The sequence below is a fragment of the Nycticebus coucang genome, chromosome 1 (assembly GCF_027406575.1).
Source record: "Nycticebus coucang isolate mNycCou1 chromosome 1, mNycCou1.pri, whole genome shotgun sequence".
Lineage (NCBI taxonomy): Eukaryota > Metazoa > Chordata > Mammalia > Primates > Lorisidae > Nycticebus > Nycticebus coucang.
Window position 1 is genome coordinate 14,234,783 of NC_069780.1, and position 15,929 is coordinate 14,250,711.

The 15,929-nt window shown below is 37.5% G+C and overlaps 1 protein-coding gene across 2 annotated transcripts in view; it reads left to right on the forward strand.

The window, feature by feature from the left end:
• Positions 1-15,929, forward strand: part of CDS1 (CDP-diacylglycerol synthase 1) — a 66,372-nt gene that overhangs the window by 36,537 nt on the left and 13,906 nt on the right. For both annotated transcript variants that reach the window (XM_053598860.1, XM_053598834.1), the window contains exons 6-11: positions 6,649-6,707; positions 8,358-8,440; positions 10,072-10,159; positions 12,943-13,011; positions 15,047-15,199; positions 15,391-15,510. In XM_053598860.1, the coding sequence (XP_053454835.1) occupies positions 6,649-6,707; positions 8,358-8,440; positions 10,072-10,159; positions 12,943-13,011; positions 15,047-15,199; positions 15,391-15,510 (572 nt within the window). The remainder of the gene's footprint in view (positions 1-6,648; positions 6,708-8,357; positions 8,441-10,071; positions 10,160-12,942; positions 13,012-15,046; positions 15,200-15,390; positions 15,511-15,929) is intronic.

Below are 15,929 nucleotides of genomic sequence, written 5' to 3' on the forward strand. Positions count from 1 at the left end.
GTAATTTATTTCCTTTGTTGTTACTTTTTAAATACATTTTGTGCACTATAGCCTCCCAACCAACCCCTTTTTAGTAATTGTTTACTTCATTCATTAAACTTTCAGACACTACTGTTATAAAATCAGTATTTTTTCTCTTTTCTCATAAATCACTGATATCTGCCATAGATATATTTTATCGCTTGCTATTTTAAACTTGTAGAATTACAGACACTTAGTGAAAGCCACCAGAGTCATTCTCTCAACAAATGTTTCAGTGCTTTGCAGTGAATGATGCTGAGACCATTGTGATAAAGGGAAATAAACCAGCTGTGTGCCTGCCAGGGTCTCAGCATGGTGAAGTGGGATTGGGGCTGGGGTGGTGGGATTGGAGCTGGTGAGATGGGCATCCTCTAGTTGCGGAAGCATGAGCAGCAGGCCTAGCAGGGTCATGAAGAAGGGGAAAGAAGGCCATTGAGGGCCTTGGAGAACAGAGAGGGCAGATCTTCATTATATCATGAAGACTAATGAACATGCCAGCATTTGCCAGGTGGCAGGTACAAAGGGCTTTCCAGGCAGAGGGAACAGTTGTGTAAGCATGGTGATGAGGGAGGACTGCGTGTTCTGGGCCTGTGGCATTGAAGATTGGAAGGGTAGGCAAATATCCACACTTGAGAATAGAAAGGTTTGGACTTTATCCCTGGGAAACTTTTGGAGGATGTCAAGCTAAGAATGATAGAACCAGATTTATGATTAAGTGAGATGTATTGGGAGATGTCATCAAGGAGACTAGACTAGGAGCTACTGTTGTGATTCATACCAGATATAGCAAGGGCCTTGACCCTGAAGCTCTATAGTTTAATACTAAATGGGTTATTAGTATAAATTAGAAAAAAGTACTGTGAGCTGATCCTAGAACCCAACTGCTATTTTATGACAGTTGGGGAAAAATTGTTTTCGTATCCCAGGTTATTGTCTCGAAATCTGCTTCTTTATTGAGATAATTGTATATTTATGGGCAGTTTTGTTTGTTTTTTTGTAGAGACAGAGTCGCTTTATCGCCCTTGGTAGAGTGCCGTGGAGTCACAACTCACAGCAACCTCCAGCTCCTGGCCTTAGGCAATTCTCTTACCTCAGCCTCCAGAGTAGCTGGGACTACAGGTGCCCGCCACAATGCCCAGCTATTTTTTTTTGTTGTTGCAGTTTGGCCAGGGCTGGGTTTGAACCTGCCACCTCCGGTATATGGGGCCAGCGCCCTACACACTAAGCCACAGGCACAAGCCTCACAGGCAGTTTTAAGAAATAATAGATCCTTTTACACTTTGTCCAGTTCCCATCAGTGGTAATATTTTGCAAAACTATAGTATAATATCACACCAGAATCTTAACATTTTTACAGTCCTACAAATGTGCTTTTAAAACACAACCTTAGTGGAGAGAAGGGAACGCTTCTATACTGCTGGTGGGATTGCAGACTAATACAGCCTTTTTAGAAAGTAGTATGGCGATTTCTCAAGGAACTAAGAGCAGGCTTACCATTTGATCCTGCAATTCCATTACTAGGTGTCTACTCAGATGAACAAAAAATCATTTTACGGCAAAGACATTTGCACCAGAATGTTTCTTGCAGCTCAATTCATAATTGCCAAGTCATGAAAGCAGCCCAAGTGCCCATCAACCCACGAATGGATTAACGAATTGTGGAATATGTATACCACGGAATACTATACAGGCATACGTCTTTTTTGTTTTCCTGGATGGAGCTAGAACATCTTCTTCTTAGTAAAGTATCTCAAGAAAGGGGAAAAAAGTATCCAATGTACTCAAAACTATTACGAAACCTATATATAATCACTTACACATTAATACGAATGACGAAACACAAATATAGTACAAAAAGGAGGAGGAGAGAAGGAGGGAGAAGAAAGGAAAGGAGAGAGAGGGGAGGGGAAGGGTGAATGGAGGGAGGGTGTGATGCAAGGGTACATTTGAAAACAACTTTACAAATGTCTTGCCACAGAAAATAAGTAAGTGAGGTGGTGGTTATGTTAAATCAGTTTGATGTAAGCATTCTACATTGTATATCAAATCATCACATTGTACCCCATAAATGTATCCAGTTATGATTTAATAAGAAATTAAGTTAAAAAAATAAACTGCAATCTGGTAGTAAACTAGGAGCTACTGGGTTAAATGATGAAACTTCCCATATAAAACACTCAAAGAATTCTCCGTCTCCTATCAGTTTAAATGTGGCCTAAATGTGGCCCTGTTTAGCCATAAACACCCACTGTGTGTCTCTCTCCTTTAATTACGCGCAGAATCTAGCACTTAGGTTCCCAATTTGTATTTGTTGGATGGATGATTAAAAGGCTGAGAACATGCATCTCCCTTCCCAGTGCTTCTTAGAGAAACTTTCTTAGCATCAGTGTTTTGTTTGCTGGGTCTTGAGGCCTTACTGGGGACTCTTGATGTGGCCGGCAGCATTCCCGAGCTTAGTCTAGTAAATGGAGTGAGGAAATATTGATGGAAAGCTCGCTGTGTGTCTTTTTTTTTTCAAATCATGCTGTGGAAATCATTGGCAGTTCTTTTCTTAAATAATGTTCTAAGAGTCCCATCAAAATGTTATTTCTACTGCAATGGTCATATGGCTTTGGAAAATATAAATCTTGGCAGATTTAAAAAGCAGAAACAATTCAAGCTACCTTATTGATGTTGAATTTTGTTGAAATTAAATGTAGATATCTACAGGTCTGACCCCCTCATCCAGGTCCGTGAAATTAAATGACTTGTCTAATATCATTCAAATGACTCACTGACTAGGACCTGGAAGTCATTCTGGCATTTAGATAATTTTGTTGTTAATGAAATGGACTGATAGCAAAGGGAAAATCAAAGAGATGGAAAATTTAAGTCAAACGTTGTCTGTAGACTCTTGGTGTGTAAAAAAAGAACGCTTCATTAGCTTGGTGATTTGGATTTAGGGCTCTTTGGAAACCAGAACAGCTGTTCGAGTCCATGGTCAGCTGTGAGGAGTAAATGAGGTTGAGGTATTTGAGCCTTAATATTGTCACCTTACCATCTCTTTAGCCAACTTGAGCAATAAGAGTATTATGCTTAGTAATTTTTCTTTTTTTTTTTTTTTGCTTGCACTTAATGCATGGCTGTTTTGATTTCTTTAAAATCCTCAAGGAAATGGTGTGATTTGAATATAATGTTTCGAATTTAACAAAATTGTTGGACATAGAAACTTAAGTTTTGCTGAAATGAATACATAATTAATTTTCTCCAAATATCCCAATTATCTTTTATATCAGAGAATATCGATTAAATCTTTAGAGAGATGTTACAATCTTTGCTCACGAAGGACTGTATATCCCAAACCACATACCATTTCTGAGCCAAAGACCACTCAACCTGTCCACGTTCTGGTGTTGCTGTAAACCCACACCCACCGTTGAGATTAATAGAAGTCTTTTATTTGGCTAACACAGTGATTGGTTTGTGTAACGATTTCTATAATGCGTATTCACTTATAACTTTTTGAATTAGTTGTCGTCTAGCATCTGATGAAAGGCACATGAAATACAGTATGCCTCTGAATTTTGGAAGTTGTGCTTGTTTAGGCAAACATGATAAAGAATACAACCACGTGAAAAGACTACAGGATGAGTTGCTAACCCTGGGTCTGTTCCACGGTCTGTTTTTTAAATTCAAGGCTGTGTGCATTTACTCAATTGGCTAATTGCCAATAGTAATTTTCAAAAACGACTTTTTTTTTTTTTTTGGTATCTTTTCTGACTCTTCACCAAGAGTCTGAGCTCCTGAATGGCAGTGTATTATTTTTTATTTTGTGTCTGACATACCGTAAGTGCTCAATAACTATTTTTTGTTTGTATTCATTTTTCTAAAATTTTCAGCGTCCTGGGTTTTTTTCCTTTATGTCTCCTGAAAATTTCATTCTCTTGTTCTTTTTGAATACACCTCTCTTAAGTATGTTGGGTAACTGGTTTTCCCTAATCCCCTAGATAGGTGCCCTTGGTACTGGCAACAGGATACACACGCTTTGTATTGAAAACACCGGGCACACTACTGTGTGTGTAGATGTTGATGAGTAAGTTGAGCTAAACAATTTTATATCAAGGACTACATATGTTAGGAAGCCTTTTCAGTGCTTTTATTTGCAATACTATACCCAATCCTGTAATTTTAATGAGAAAGTCATCCAAACATTCTTTGTTAATTAGGGAAAAAGTAAAACTGTGGATCCAAATGTATAAAGTTATCCCTTCCATGGATTTATTAAAATGTAGCAGATATGTATTTTTAGATATTCAAATATAAATGCGCATGTGGCCATATGGCTATGAATGAAAAAAATTAAGTTCAGATGTTTCTTTTTCTGAGTGTTTTTCTCTAAGAATTATGTAGTCAGCCCTCGGCATCTGTGGGCTCTGTGTTGGTGGATTCAGGCAACTACAGATCAGTGGTTGTGTCTGTACTGACGAGGTTCTGTTCTTATCATCATTCCCTAGACGATAGAGCATAACAAATATTTACATGGCATCTAGTACAGTTGGCATTGTAAGTAATCTAAAGGTGATTTAAATCACATGGGGGGATGTGTGGCTCATATGCAAACATGAGATGACTGTAGTTAGCTTCAGATATGCTATCAAGACATGTTATACCTCCCACCTCTGCAAACTCAGAGAACCACATTATCTTAATGTATCTAAGAGTCAGATAACTATATCCTTAGGCAAAACTAAATCAGGTAAAAGTGAGTTGCCAAAACTGTCTTTGATAAATTGACCATTACCAGAACATTAAATGAATTGACTAGGAGTTTTGTTTTAAAGAAATGCTTAAGAGTGAATAGTATTATATAATTTCAAGAAAGAGAAAATCATATATTTTGGAGCGGTGTTTGTGAGGAAATAATTCATAGTTCATGGTATTGAGAAGTGTCCAAGGCTGCTCTGGGTGAATCAAGGGGTCTATTTGGACAGGATGGGTTTCAGTCCACATTGACCTTTAACTACCCACCAGCCATGTAAAGCGGCATAGAAATTACATTCTTATTTGAGCTGCAAGATAAATCTACCTGTTACAGACAAACTCTTAAACACAATTATTTTTAAAGGACTCTTCACACAATCAGCAGTTTCAATGCCATGAATTCCATGTTTCAGTTTCTCTTCCTCTCGAGAAAGTTATGTAACAGCTTTCAGCTCTGCCTCTACTCACAAACGGTGTCCGTATTGCTTTTGCAATACGATTAGTCGGATTTCCCCATGGGTGACAAGCACGAGGTGAGGTCAGATCTGGGGTCAGTTTGTGTCCTCTTCCTTTGCCATCATTCCTTATACGCCCTGACATTTCAAATCATTCATTAAAAAATAGCTAAAGGCAGCTGCTTTTTAGTTCTTTGCTCTGGTGAGAATAGTTAGGACCCTAGCTTACTCTAGCGGGGAGAATTGCCTTGGTAAGTATAACTTAGATATACAAAGTCTAATATTTAGGTCAACTGAAAATTGAGTTTGTATCTCAGAGAACTCACTCTTTAAAGATGGCGAAGAATAGAATGCAAACCTAGCTGTTTATTTGAAATTAAAGTTATGTATTTTCACTATCTGCCTCTGTAAAATAAACATGTTAGAAGTTTACGGATATATTGGGCAAGAAGCATTCATATTGGCTCCTATTATTTTTGTATATGACTATTAGATTTCACTTGATTAAGAATTTTTATTTAAGGGCGGCACCTGTGGCTCAGTGAGTAGGGCGCTGGTCCCATATGCCGGAGGTGGCAGGTTCAAACCCAGCCCCGGCCAAAAAGAAAAAAAAAAAAAAGAATTTTTATTTAGTAAATTTTTCTTATAGTGAATTCATCGCATGTAAACAAACACAAATGCTTTTTATAAATCTTGAAATTATTAAGAGTATTTTGTTGTGATTATTTTGTATTTGTATTTTGTTGTGATTATTATAACATGGTTCTGAGAAATTTCAAGTTATTTTTAACCTAAATTTTGCTGAAATAGGTTTATGGAACTATGTGACTCATGAGGGTCAGTAGGATGTAGGATTTATGCTTTCTAGCCAGTGGTCCTTAGTAAATTAAAAAAGCCCTTTGTGCATTTTTCATCTATAAAATAGAGACAATAATTGATATTACATCATGGAGATTTTGGAAGGATTAAATGAGTTAATGATAAGAGATTAATAATCATTAATGATGAAATGTTTAGACAAGAGCCTGGAAATAATAAGTGTTCAACAAATATTAGCTGCATAGTAGTTATTATTAATTTTTATACTATATAGGGATTGAGAACATTCTGGAGATACACTTGATAGATTGGCATAGCTACTGAATTTTATTTAATTGAAATTCAAGATGCTTTCCATGTCCACATACTAATAGCAAGGGACTAAGTCATTGGATTAATCCAAGGGATGCTCCTGAATTTGTGCCAGGGAATTAGTTGCCCTATTTACAGAGTATAGAGTTGCTTCCCTCAAGAAATTTAACTTAAAATGCTTACTTTGAGATAGTAGGAGAGATGGCCTTGATATGCTATAGGAAATTGGCTTATTTGGGCTGAAGGAGTCTTACACTTTATACCAGATTGCACAACAAGCACGTTTTTTGTTCTTGAACAGGTTTCTGCATGTTTGTGCTGAGCTTGGTGAAGAAACACTATCGTCTGCAGTTTTACATGGTGTGTATCAACGTGTAATCATTACATGTGATGAAAACCTTCCCCTTTGTTTTTCTGTAGTGAGAAGATGTAACCTAAACTACTAATTCATGTCTTGCTTCCATATGAGGGGCCTTTCAATTTCAGGTGACGATTAAATATAAGACATTGAAGTTGAAAATGTTTTGAGGATTTTAAAATTTTAACTATTTTCAAAGCTTCCTAAAACCTTTTTCTCTGAATGCTTTTAAAGGTTGGAAAATTAAAGTATTGGATTCCTTAAATTTACAGAAATTTGAAGAATTTTCATAGTTTCCTCTACAGTTCCTGAGTCTTGAAACACCTACCACGGTATTCTGTGGAAAGTAACCACGTTTACTTGCTTGAGCACCAGCGTAAAGGGAGCAGATCGCATGTTTCCTTGGTAGCTGTACTTAGTCACAGAATTGCTGAATTCTTCTTGGCATACTTATCTTGTTCAGCGTACCAAAGTCTATGTTTTATGAAATTTATCACTGTATGTAATGAACTTTCCTCCTTTTCTTAAACTGTAGCTCATTATAAGACCGTGCGGTTTAATTGTAGGGTTTAGATCTGTGAGTTCATGTGTTAGAAAGGCTTGATTGGATCGGCAATGCATTTTCTATCATTTGTGCTTTGTTTTCCTCCATCAAGACATTCTGCTGAGCATTTGTTAGGAAATTGTAGTGTTTCTTACATTCCTAAATTCAGAGGATCTGAGAATGAAGAGTAAAATTTTTAATGAAAATCTAGAAACAAGACAAATTAGAAATAGAATCTTCTATGAGAATATAAATAGTGCCTAGTGGGAAAAAAAAATGATGCATTTTGAAGCCACCAGGGTAAAAGAGAATTAGATCTTATAAGCAGATAAAAATAAAATGAAACAAAATAACCAATATAATATATTGTTTACTGACATGAGAAATAAGTTTATGAGGGATAAATTGAAATCCTAAGAATTATAAAAAGAGATTTTATAAATTGCCATAAATGTTGTAAGACGGGTTCATGGAAATGTTGGCTTCTTTTTCTTTACATTCTCCTCATACTGAAGACGTTAAAAGTCACTACAGTAGCTGTCTCTCAGGCCCAATGGAATTGATAAAACCCAAAAATCTTTGAAAATTTGAGATTGAATACTGTCATTAAATGGACCGGGTATGGGCAATTGCACCCTGCTGGTTTGAATCATTTGAAGCTAGAAATAAATCTTTAGGAGAGAAAGTTTACCATAATAAACTCAGAAAAAGATGAATTTTAGCATTTTGGTAACTGCAGAAAGCATCCAGAACAAAGTGCTCCTCTCTAGATGCAGTAACAACACTGTAAATTTCTCATTGTCATGTAAATCTAATGGCTGAAGATTGTGGTTTAATTTGTGTTTTTTAATTTAGCAATGTAGCTGTTATTAGCATTCTATTCGTGTATATGTTAAGATTACTTTGTTAAATGTTTTCATTATTTTAAGAGTCCAGTAGTTAATAAAATGAATATAATTTACTAACAGCATTTATTTTATAGGACCTTATCTTACAAATTTTGACCAAAAGTCAGGGTAGAAATTTGTGTTTTCAAAGTCACCGTTGCTTCCTCGGCTCCACTGATCAGTTGTGTTTACTAATTTTTGTGTTGTTGGGCTATTAACAGTTCGCATGGACGCACATCACTTTACTGATAACTGTTACTCAGTCCCACCTTGTCATCCAAAATCTGTTTGAAGGCATGATATGGTAAGGGAACAGTCTATGCTGCTTTATATTCGTATCATAGCACTTTTTAAGCTCTTTAACATTGGACAGTGTCTTACAGATTTCTACTAAAACGTGCTATTTGTGTATTTCATTAAAATATCTTATCGAGTTTTGCGTACCGTTTGACAACTAAAGACAAAGTACTTCATTAACTACTAAAACCTTTCTATTCAGGTTCCAAATAGAGTACAGAAAGTCCCCCATAAACAAGTAATTATATTTGCATGTGTTAATAAACTCTAATGTGACTTTTTGCTAAGAATAGACTATAAAGGTATTAAGATATCATATACACAGAATGCAAAAGAATATGTAAGTTTGCTTGTCAATAAACCATGTGTCGGAAATGCATTTTTTCTAGGTGAAAATTGGGTGGGTTCTCCTTTGCTTTCACATAGGAATAGGTTTCCAGATATGTGGAGTTAACTGGCTCTATAGCTGTGACTTGCATATTCAGAAAGGATTTTTTTTAGTTTTTTTTTGGCCGGGGCTGGGTTTGAACCCACCACCTCCGGCATATGGGGCCGGTGCCCTACTCCTTTGAGCCCAGGCACCACTCTCTCAGAAAGGATTTTTATTAGTTACAAATTATAAAACTTAAGTTGGAATGGAGAAGAAGCTTAAGATTTAAAAAACCTGTTTGTCTTCTTCCTTGTACAGTGAAAAAAAAAATCTGACCCTATTTTTCCCACATACATTTTAATGGATTAAAGTATTTTACAGTTGATGGGTTTTATCAAGATAAATTTTATTCCCTTGACAGGTGTATGTTTTTCTACCAAGGGAGGTGTGTGTATTTGTATAAATAACTGGAATCCCTTTGCTGTCGTCTTCCGGGTAGTGTACAAACTTAATTAATGGGGACAGTTACTGGAGTAAGTAGGTGCTATACAATTAGTAGAGTTTAATGCAGTCATAGCTAAGATAGAATTAAAATCAATGAAAGGCTTCTTAAGATTAACTTTTAGTCTGCATATTATTATTATTACTTGTTCCACATAAAACTAAAATTTGATCTGGACATTGTAACTTGTGCCTATAATCCTATCTACTTGGAAAGCTGAGGCTGGAGGATTGTTTGAGCCCAGGGATTTAAGACCAGCCTGGGTAACGTAGGGAGACCATGTCTCCAAAAAAATGTAAAAAAATTAGCCAGAGGTAGTAGTGTAAGCCTGTAGTCCTAGCTACTTAAGAAGGTGAGGTGGGATGATCACTTGAGCCCAGCAATTTGAGGCTACAGTGAGCTATTATAGCACCACTGCTCTCCAGCCTGGGTAATAGAAAAGACTCCGTCTCTAAAATAAGTTAAAAGTTTTTATAAGAATCCTAAGATTTTAATATCTGTAACTATAGAAATAGATAATTTAATATTTTCTTTAGCATTATTCTCCTAGCATGTTTGTTTATTTGTAGATTTTGCTCCATTTAAATTGCTAAATGGGCAAATTTGGTGGACAGTCATTGTTTGCTAATGTTTTGGCAAGTACTGTCTTGTGGATTAGGCTGCAGCGCCATCCAAAGGGTCATTCCGCTGGTTTATTGTGAGTCACAACCTGTAAGATGAATATTTGCTACTTAATCATAGGAACTTTTTTTTTTTTTTTTTACAGGTTCCTTGTTCCAATATCAAGTGTTATCTGCAATGACATAACTGCTTACCTTTTTGGATTTTTTTTTGGGAGAACTCCATTAATTAAGGTAATAGAAAAGTATGGCAGATTGAAGATGATATTAGTGTTTCCAGTTGTTTATGCACACACGGGTACACACACACACCCTGGTAAAGAAACATACAGCTGTCAGGGAAATAAAATTTATCTTTATACACATAAAACCCATCAACTGCAAAAGACTTTATTCAATAAATCAGCTTAAAATGAATGTGAGAAAAATACTGTCAGTTTTTTTTAATCTTATGCATTTTCTCTATTCCAACTGATTTTTAAGTTTTATAATTTTTAGCTAATAAAAGTGCTTTATTACAATGTAGTGCTGTTGGACATTTTTGATTTCGGAGCTCCTTGGATTTTCTTTAGCTGCACTTAGCAAAGCCGTGTGGGGCAGGGAGCCGTTCCCAAGACTCCCATCCGAGTTCTTCAGCAGATATCCCCCTGGCCGCCTAGTCAGGGCTTGACTTCATTGCCTGTCAGGCCTCACTCCATCTTTCTCTGACCTCCGTCTAGTTCTTTACTCTCCCCTGCGGCCTCACAGAGAAGCCTTTCCTGACTCTGCTCTCCCCTATCGGCATCTCCTCCTGTCCCAAACTCGCTGGAAGAGAACATTATGCTGTCTTCACAAACCATGTCTATTTATTTGTAAGACCGTTATGTCCAAACTCATTTTAGAAAAAGATCTGGGGGCCGGACAATAAAGTACTGGTGAAATGTAGGTAATAGTGACAGGTTAAGACGAGGGAAAGGGAATACCCAGGAGCAGACTGTGTTGTGGAGGCAAAGAAGGGAGTGAGTTAAGTCACATAGTTCTCCTTTGGGGGGAAAAGAAACCAATCTTTTAGGGAGAGCAAATGTTTTTCTAGAGCTGTTTTCTTAAAAATCCTTTCATGTTGGGGCTTCAGGCAGGATTTACTCGGTTGACATGCTGACTATCGTCTTCTCACTCTCACAAATACGGACATTGCTTGGCTATTTTGACGTTTTGCTATTTTGAAGGCGGTTTTAGGGGGACAGTTGTTCTGACACAGAACCTGCCTGTTCAGAGTGGTGGGACAGGAGTTGTGCATTCCAGAATAATTCATAAACCTCCTGCCCTTCAAAAACCTTCCTAGGGCTTTTTACCCTGCCATGAGGAGGAGCCACAAAGAGCAGCCCATGCTGCAGGGATACTTGTAAGCAAGCTCTGTACTTCTAACAGATTTCTAACATTGCTCTGGAGCAAGCAGTTATTCAAGAGCTCTATACAGGCTGAGAAGTTTTTGGCTCGGGAAGCCTTCAGAAAGGCTACTGCAGCTGCAGGGAAATCTCAGCCTCTGATTTTGAGCAGAACTTTCCAGTGAATTTACCAAGCTAGGTGAGTTGCAAGACAGACCTTAAGATAATTGATCATTTAACTCCTAAATCAGTGTGATATGGATCAATTTAATTTGGTAAGTTATCTTTGAAATAATCAACAGGCACTTTGAGTCTGAGCCACCCTTCACTTCATGGGAGTAATACCAGATTATCCAAGGAGATTGTCCGTTCTCTGTGGCCAAATTGTTATTAGATTCATCAAGAAACCATTTCTGCCAACCTTTTCATTTTGGGCTTTAATGATCATAAGGACAAAAGGTCTATAAAGAACTCTTGTGGGCTTGGTGCCTGTGGCTCAAGCCGCTAAGGTACCAGCCACATACACCTGAGCTGGTGGGTTCGAATCCAGCCCAGGCCCGCCAAACAACAATGATGGCTGCAACCAAAAAATAGCCCGGCATTGTGGCGGGTGCCTGTAGTCCCAGCTATTTGGGAGGCGGAGGCAGGAGAATCGCTTGAGCCCAGGAGTTGGAGGTAGCTGTGAGAGTGCCACAGCACTCTACCCAGGGTGACAGCCTGACTCTGTCTCAAAAAAAAAAAAAAAAAGAATTCTTGTGGCTTAGTCTGTAAACCATTTCTGTCTTCAGGAACTTCACTATGTTATTTGGCTTCTATCCTAAATGATCGGATGACCAAATCCCATTTACATGGTCATCCTTCTCCAACATGGCACCTCTGGGCAATTAGCACCGTCCACTCCAGAGGCTTTCTCCTGGCCCCGCCCACAGAATTCCAGATTCCATATTCTTCTCCTCAAATGCCCCATTGACTGGGAGACAATAGCCTGACTCTGAAATAAACACTATCGATTCTTACAAGCACAATGTGTTCCTTTCTTTCTGGAGACAGATATGGAGTGTGAAAAAGGAGAGAAAAGGATATGTGAATACTTAACAAGCAAATATGATATTTGGGGGCAGTGGACTATTTTGCCACTTCAGAAAGAAATGACAGTGTGTGCGTGGCACATGAGGAGTGTGTGAAAACCTGGTGTGCCGCAGGGTCCCTGTTTGCTGTGTTCCTTCTATTTCTGGTCCATAGCAGGTCACTACTGGTCATATGTACTTGGAATGTACATATCCTTTTTCCGAGAACTTACACCAACTATTATGGGATGTTACATAAGCATAAAAGCCATGGGCCATTATTTCAGTATTGAGTTTATAGTCCTCTGAAAGAAAAACAAATGAATTGAGGCTATTTAAGAGGATCAAGAGCGTCTTCACAGCACATCAAATGTTTGAGCGCTCATCGTGTATTTAAATGCCACTAGAGAGATGGACACAGGCAAATCAGGGTCACAGAATGAAGGGAAAAGGGTTCTCAACTACAGTCGTAGGAAGAAAGCAGAGTGATGTACAGGCATTGCAGGGAACTCCCCGAAGAGAGTGGCATGTGCTCTATGATTTGTGATGCAGTAACATGCTTTCATTTTATCTGGCTGCCTTTTAGCTATCTCCTAAAAAGACCTGGGAAGGATTCATTGGCGGTTTCTTTTCCACAGTCGTGTTTGGATTCACTGTGAGTTTTATTAGAATTTTTATCTTACGTTTATTTTGAAAAATGATGCTAAGTTTATTACTCTACTGTAAACCTGAAGAAATTAAACCACAACTTGCCTAATGTATCTGTTGAGACCAACTAAACAGAACCTGTTCTGTAACTCAGTAGCTGTTAGCCTGGCTGCACGGAATCACGTAGGAGCGTCAATAAAAACCTGTGCCTTAGTCTTCCCCCAGGCCAGTTAACTCCTCCAGGTAATTCTGATGCACAGCCAGGCGTGAGTCCCACTGAGGTGCTGCTGTGTTTCAGTATTTTGTAACAGCTATTCTGCCTGTGGGGGACGCAGGTACTGGGCAGTGGTGGCTCTGAGTTACAGCAGAAAACACAAATGATGCTGAGGAGTTCTGCCTTCTTACACCCGATGGCTGAGGGTGGTCACTGCTATGAGTCCACCTTGCAGAAGAGTCTGTTAATTTTAAACAATTAATGTTTACTTTAGTTATGAATAATTGATACCACTCTTGTTTTAAAAATTAGTTTACAGTTGTGGAATTTAGCTTTTTATTACAAATTGCCTAGTTAAGTCAATAAGTGTACAGTAAAATGGCTGAATGTAAGATAAATACACAAAGAAATAACTGTTACAAAGTTTAATTTTTTAACTCTGTAGCCTCTGACAGCTTTAGTTACATTCTTTACTCAAATGTAAAGTAACTAGTAACAACATAAAACTTTGAGAGAAAGCAAATATACAAATAAATGGAACTCTGCCATGATCCTAGGTAGGAAACCACCATAATTCCTTCATTTAATTTGTAAGTCTAAATCATTCTCAGTGAAAGTCCCTATAAAATTTGATAAGATTACTCCAGAGTTTTTCCTGTAGAATATCAATGAGATAATATTAATAAATGGAATGAAAAGGGATCCAGCCACATCTACTGTTTTTACATTACAAAATAAGGATAATTAAAAAACTATTAAATGAAGTAATACTGTAAGAATTTGGTATTATTAAAGATAATATAGAAATGCTACAAGAATAGCCATATTATTGCAAGAAAATAAAGGGCTGCCATATAAGAATATAATGCTGGCTGGGCATGGTGGCTCATGCCTGTAATTCTAGCACTCTGGGAGGCCGAGGCTGGTGGGTTCAAGACCCTGAGCTCATGGGTTCAAGACCAGCCTGAAGAGCAAGACCTCGTCTCTAAAAATAGCCAGGCATTGTAGTAGGTGCCTGTAGTCCTAGTCACTCAGGAGGCTGAGGCAAGAGGATCGCTTAAACCCAAGAGGTAGAGGTTGCTGTGAGCTATGACGCCAAGGCACTCAACCAAGGGCAACAAAGTGAAGCTCTGTCTCCAAAAAGAAAAAAGAATGTAATGTATGACAAATAAGGAGGAGGGAAATTGTATTTTCAAGTAAATGGTTTTGAGGAAACTGATTATTTAAAAGCCAAATCAGTTTATACTATTCTAGAATGATATTTGAATTTTTGTTAACCATTCTTAATGGCTACAAGAGAGAAGAAAAAGAGAATAAACTGTTGTCGTGCAATTTAAATTTATAACAGGATATTTTATTTTATGCATTGTTTACTGTCCTGGCAGAAAACAGCTAGTTTTAAAAACTGTAGTCATGTGGCCAAGGAAAGAATAATTGAGTCAAAGTTTTCAGGAGTGGCTAGGAATAAAGGTTTTTTTTTTTTTTTTTAACCTGTACTATTTTATACTATTTTCTCAACAGTTTTGAATCACTGGTTAATTAACTGATGAAACTAATACAAGCTTATTTGCAAAAACTTAAATCTTTTACTCTCCCGTATCTTTATAACTGTGATCATGCAGAGGTTGAAATCTCATTGATTTCAAAAACTATTTGATTTTTCTAAAACTCTTTCTTTTGCTGGGATAATTCTGACCATCTAACTTTAAAAATACATATAATTGTATAAAATACAATAATTAAAAACTATTAAATTAAGTAATTTTTACAGTATTACTGGCCTTTCTGACACATAACTTAACATATACGTATTTGCTTTGTTATTCAGGCTGCCTACGTGTTATCCAAATACCAGTACTTTGTCTGCCCTGTGGAATACCGGAGTGACGTGAACTCCTTTGTCACAGAATGTGAGCCCTCCGAGCTTTTCCAGCTTCAGAGTTACCCACTCCCACCCTTTCTAAAGGCAGTGTTGAGACGGGTAAGAGTAACAGTTCAAGGTTAGAGATCCTCCACTTTGAAGATAAGTTTCTTAGTCTGTGAAATTAGCAAAAATGTGCTGTATGCTTCTTGTATATATATACTCGATATCACAGTTCTCACATTTGGGGGTGTACTCAAATATAATTTTAATGATGTTGGCCTCACCCTCCTCTTCTTTGTCCTCTTCAGGAAACAGTGAGCTTGTATCCCTTCCAGATACACAGCATTGCACTTTCAACATTCGCATCTTTAATCGGCCCATTTGGAGGCTTCTTTGCCAGTGGATTCAAAAGAGCTTTCAAAATCAAGGTGTGTGTTTCGCTTCTTTGTAACTTGGTTATTAGACACTATAACCTACCTGAAGTTGAGTTCACTCTTGGTCTACATGAAGCCCCTGGGCAGAAACTTCTCCAGCCTCTCAGAAACACGGCCTGCTTGACCTGAGTGTGTTCTTTCTGGTCAGGTTTTGGTCATGCCACGTTCAGACATTTCAAAGTGTTATGTCAATCTCTTTTATACAAAGGGCGTATGTCCCGTAATGTTGGGATGGACAGAGAGTCTCAATCTTTCAAGTGCTCCTTCTAAGAATACAGCCATGAATTATCTGATGCTTATTGTTTGGCCACAGTCTTTTTTATTTCTTTCATTTTTTACTTTTTAAAGAATTTATTTATTGATTTTTAATTTAATTTTTTTCCTTTTGTTTTTTGAGAGAGAGTCTCACTCTG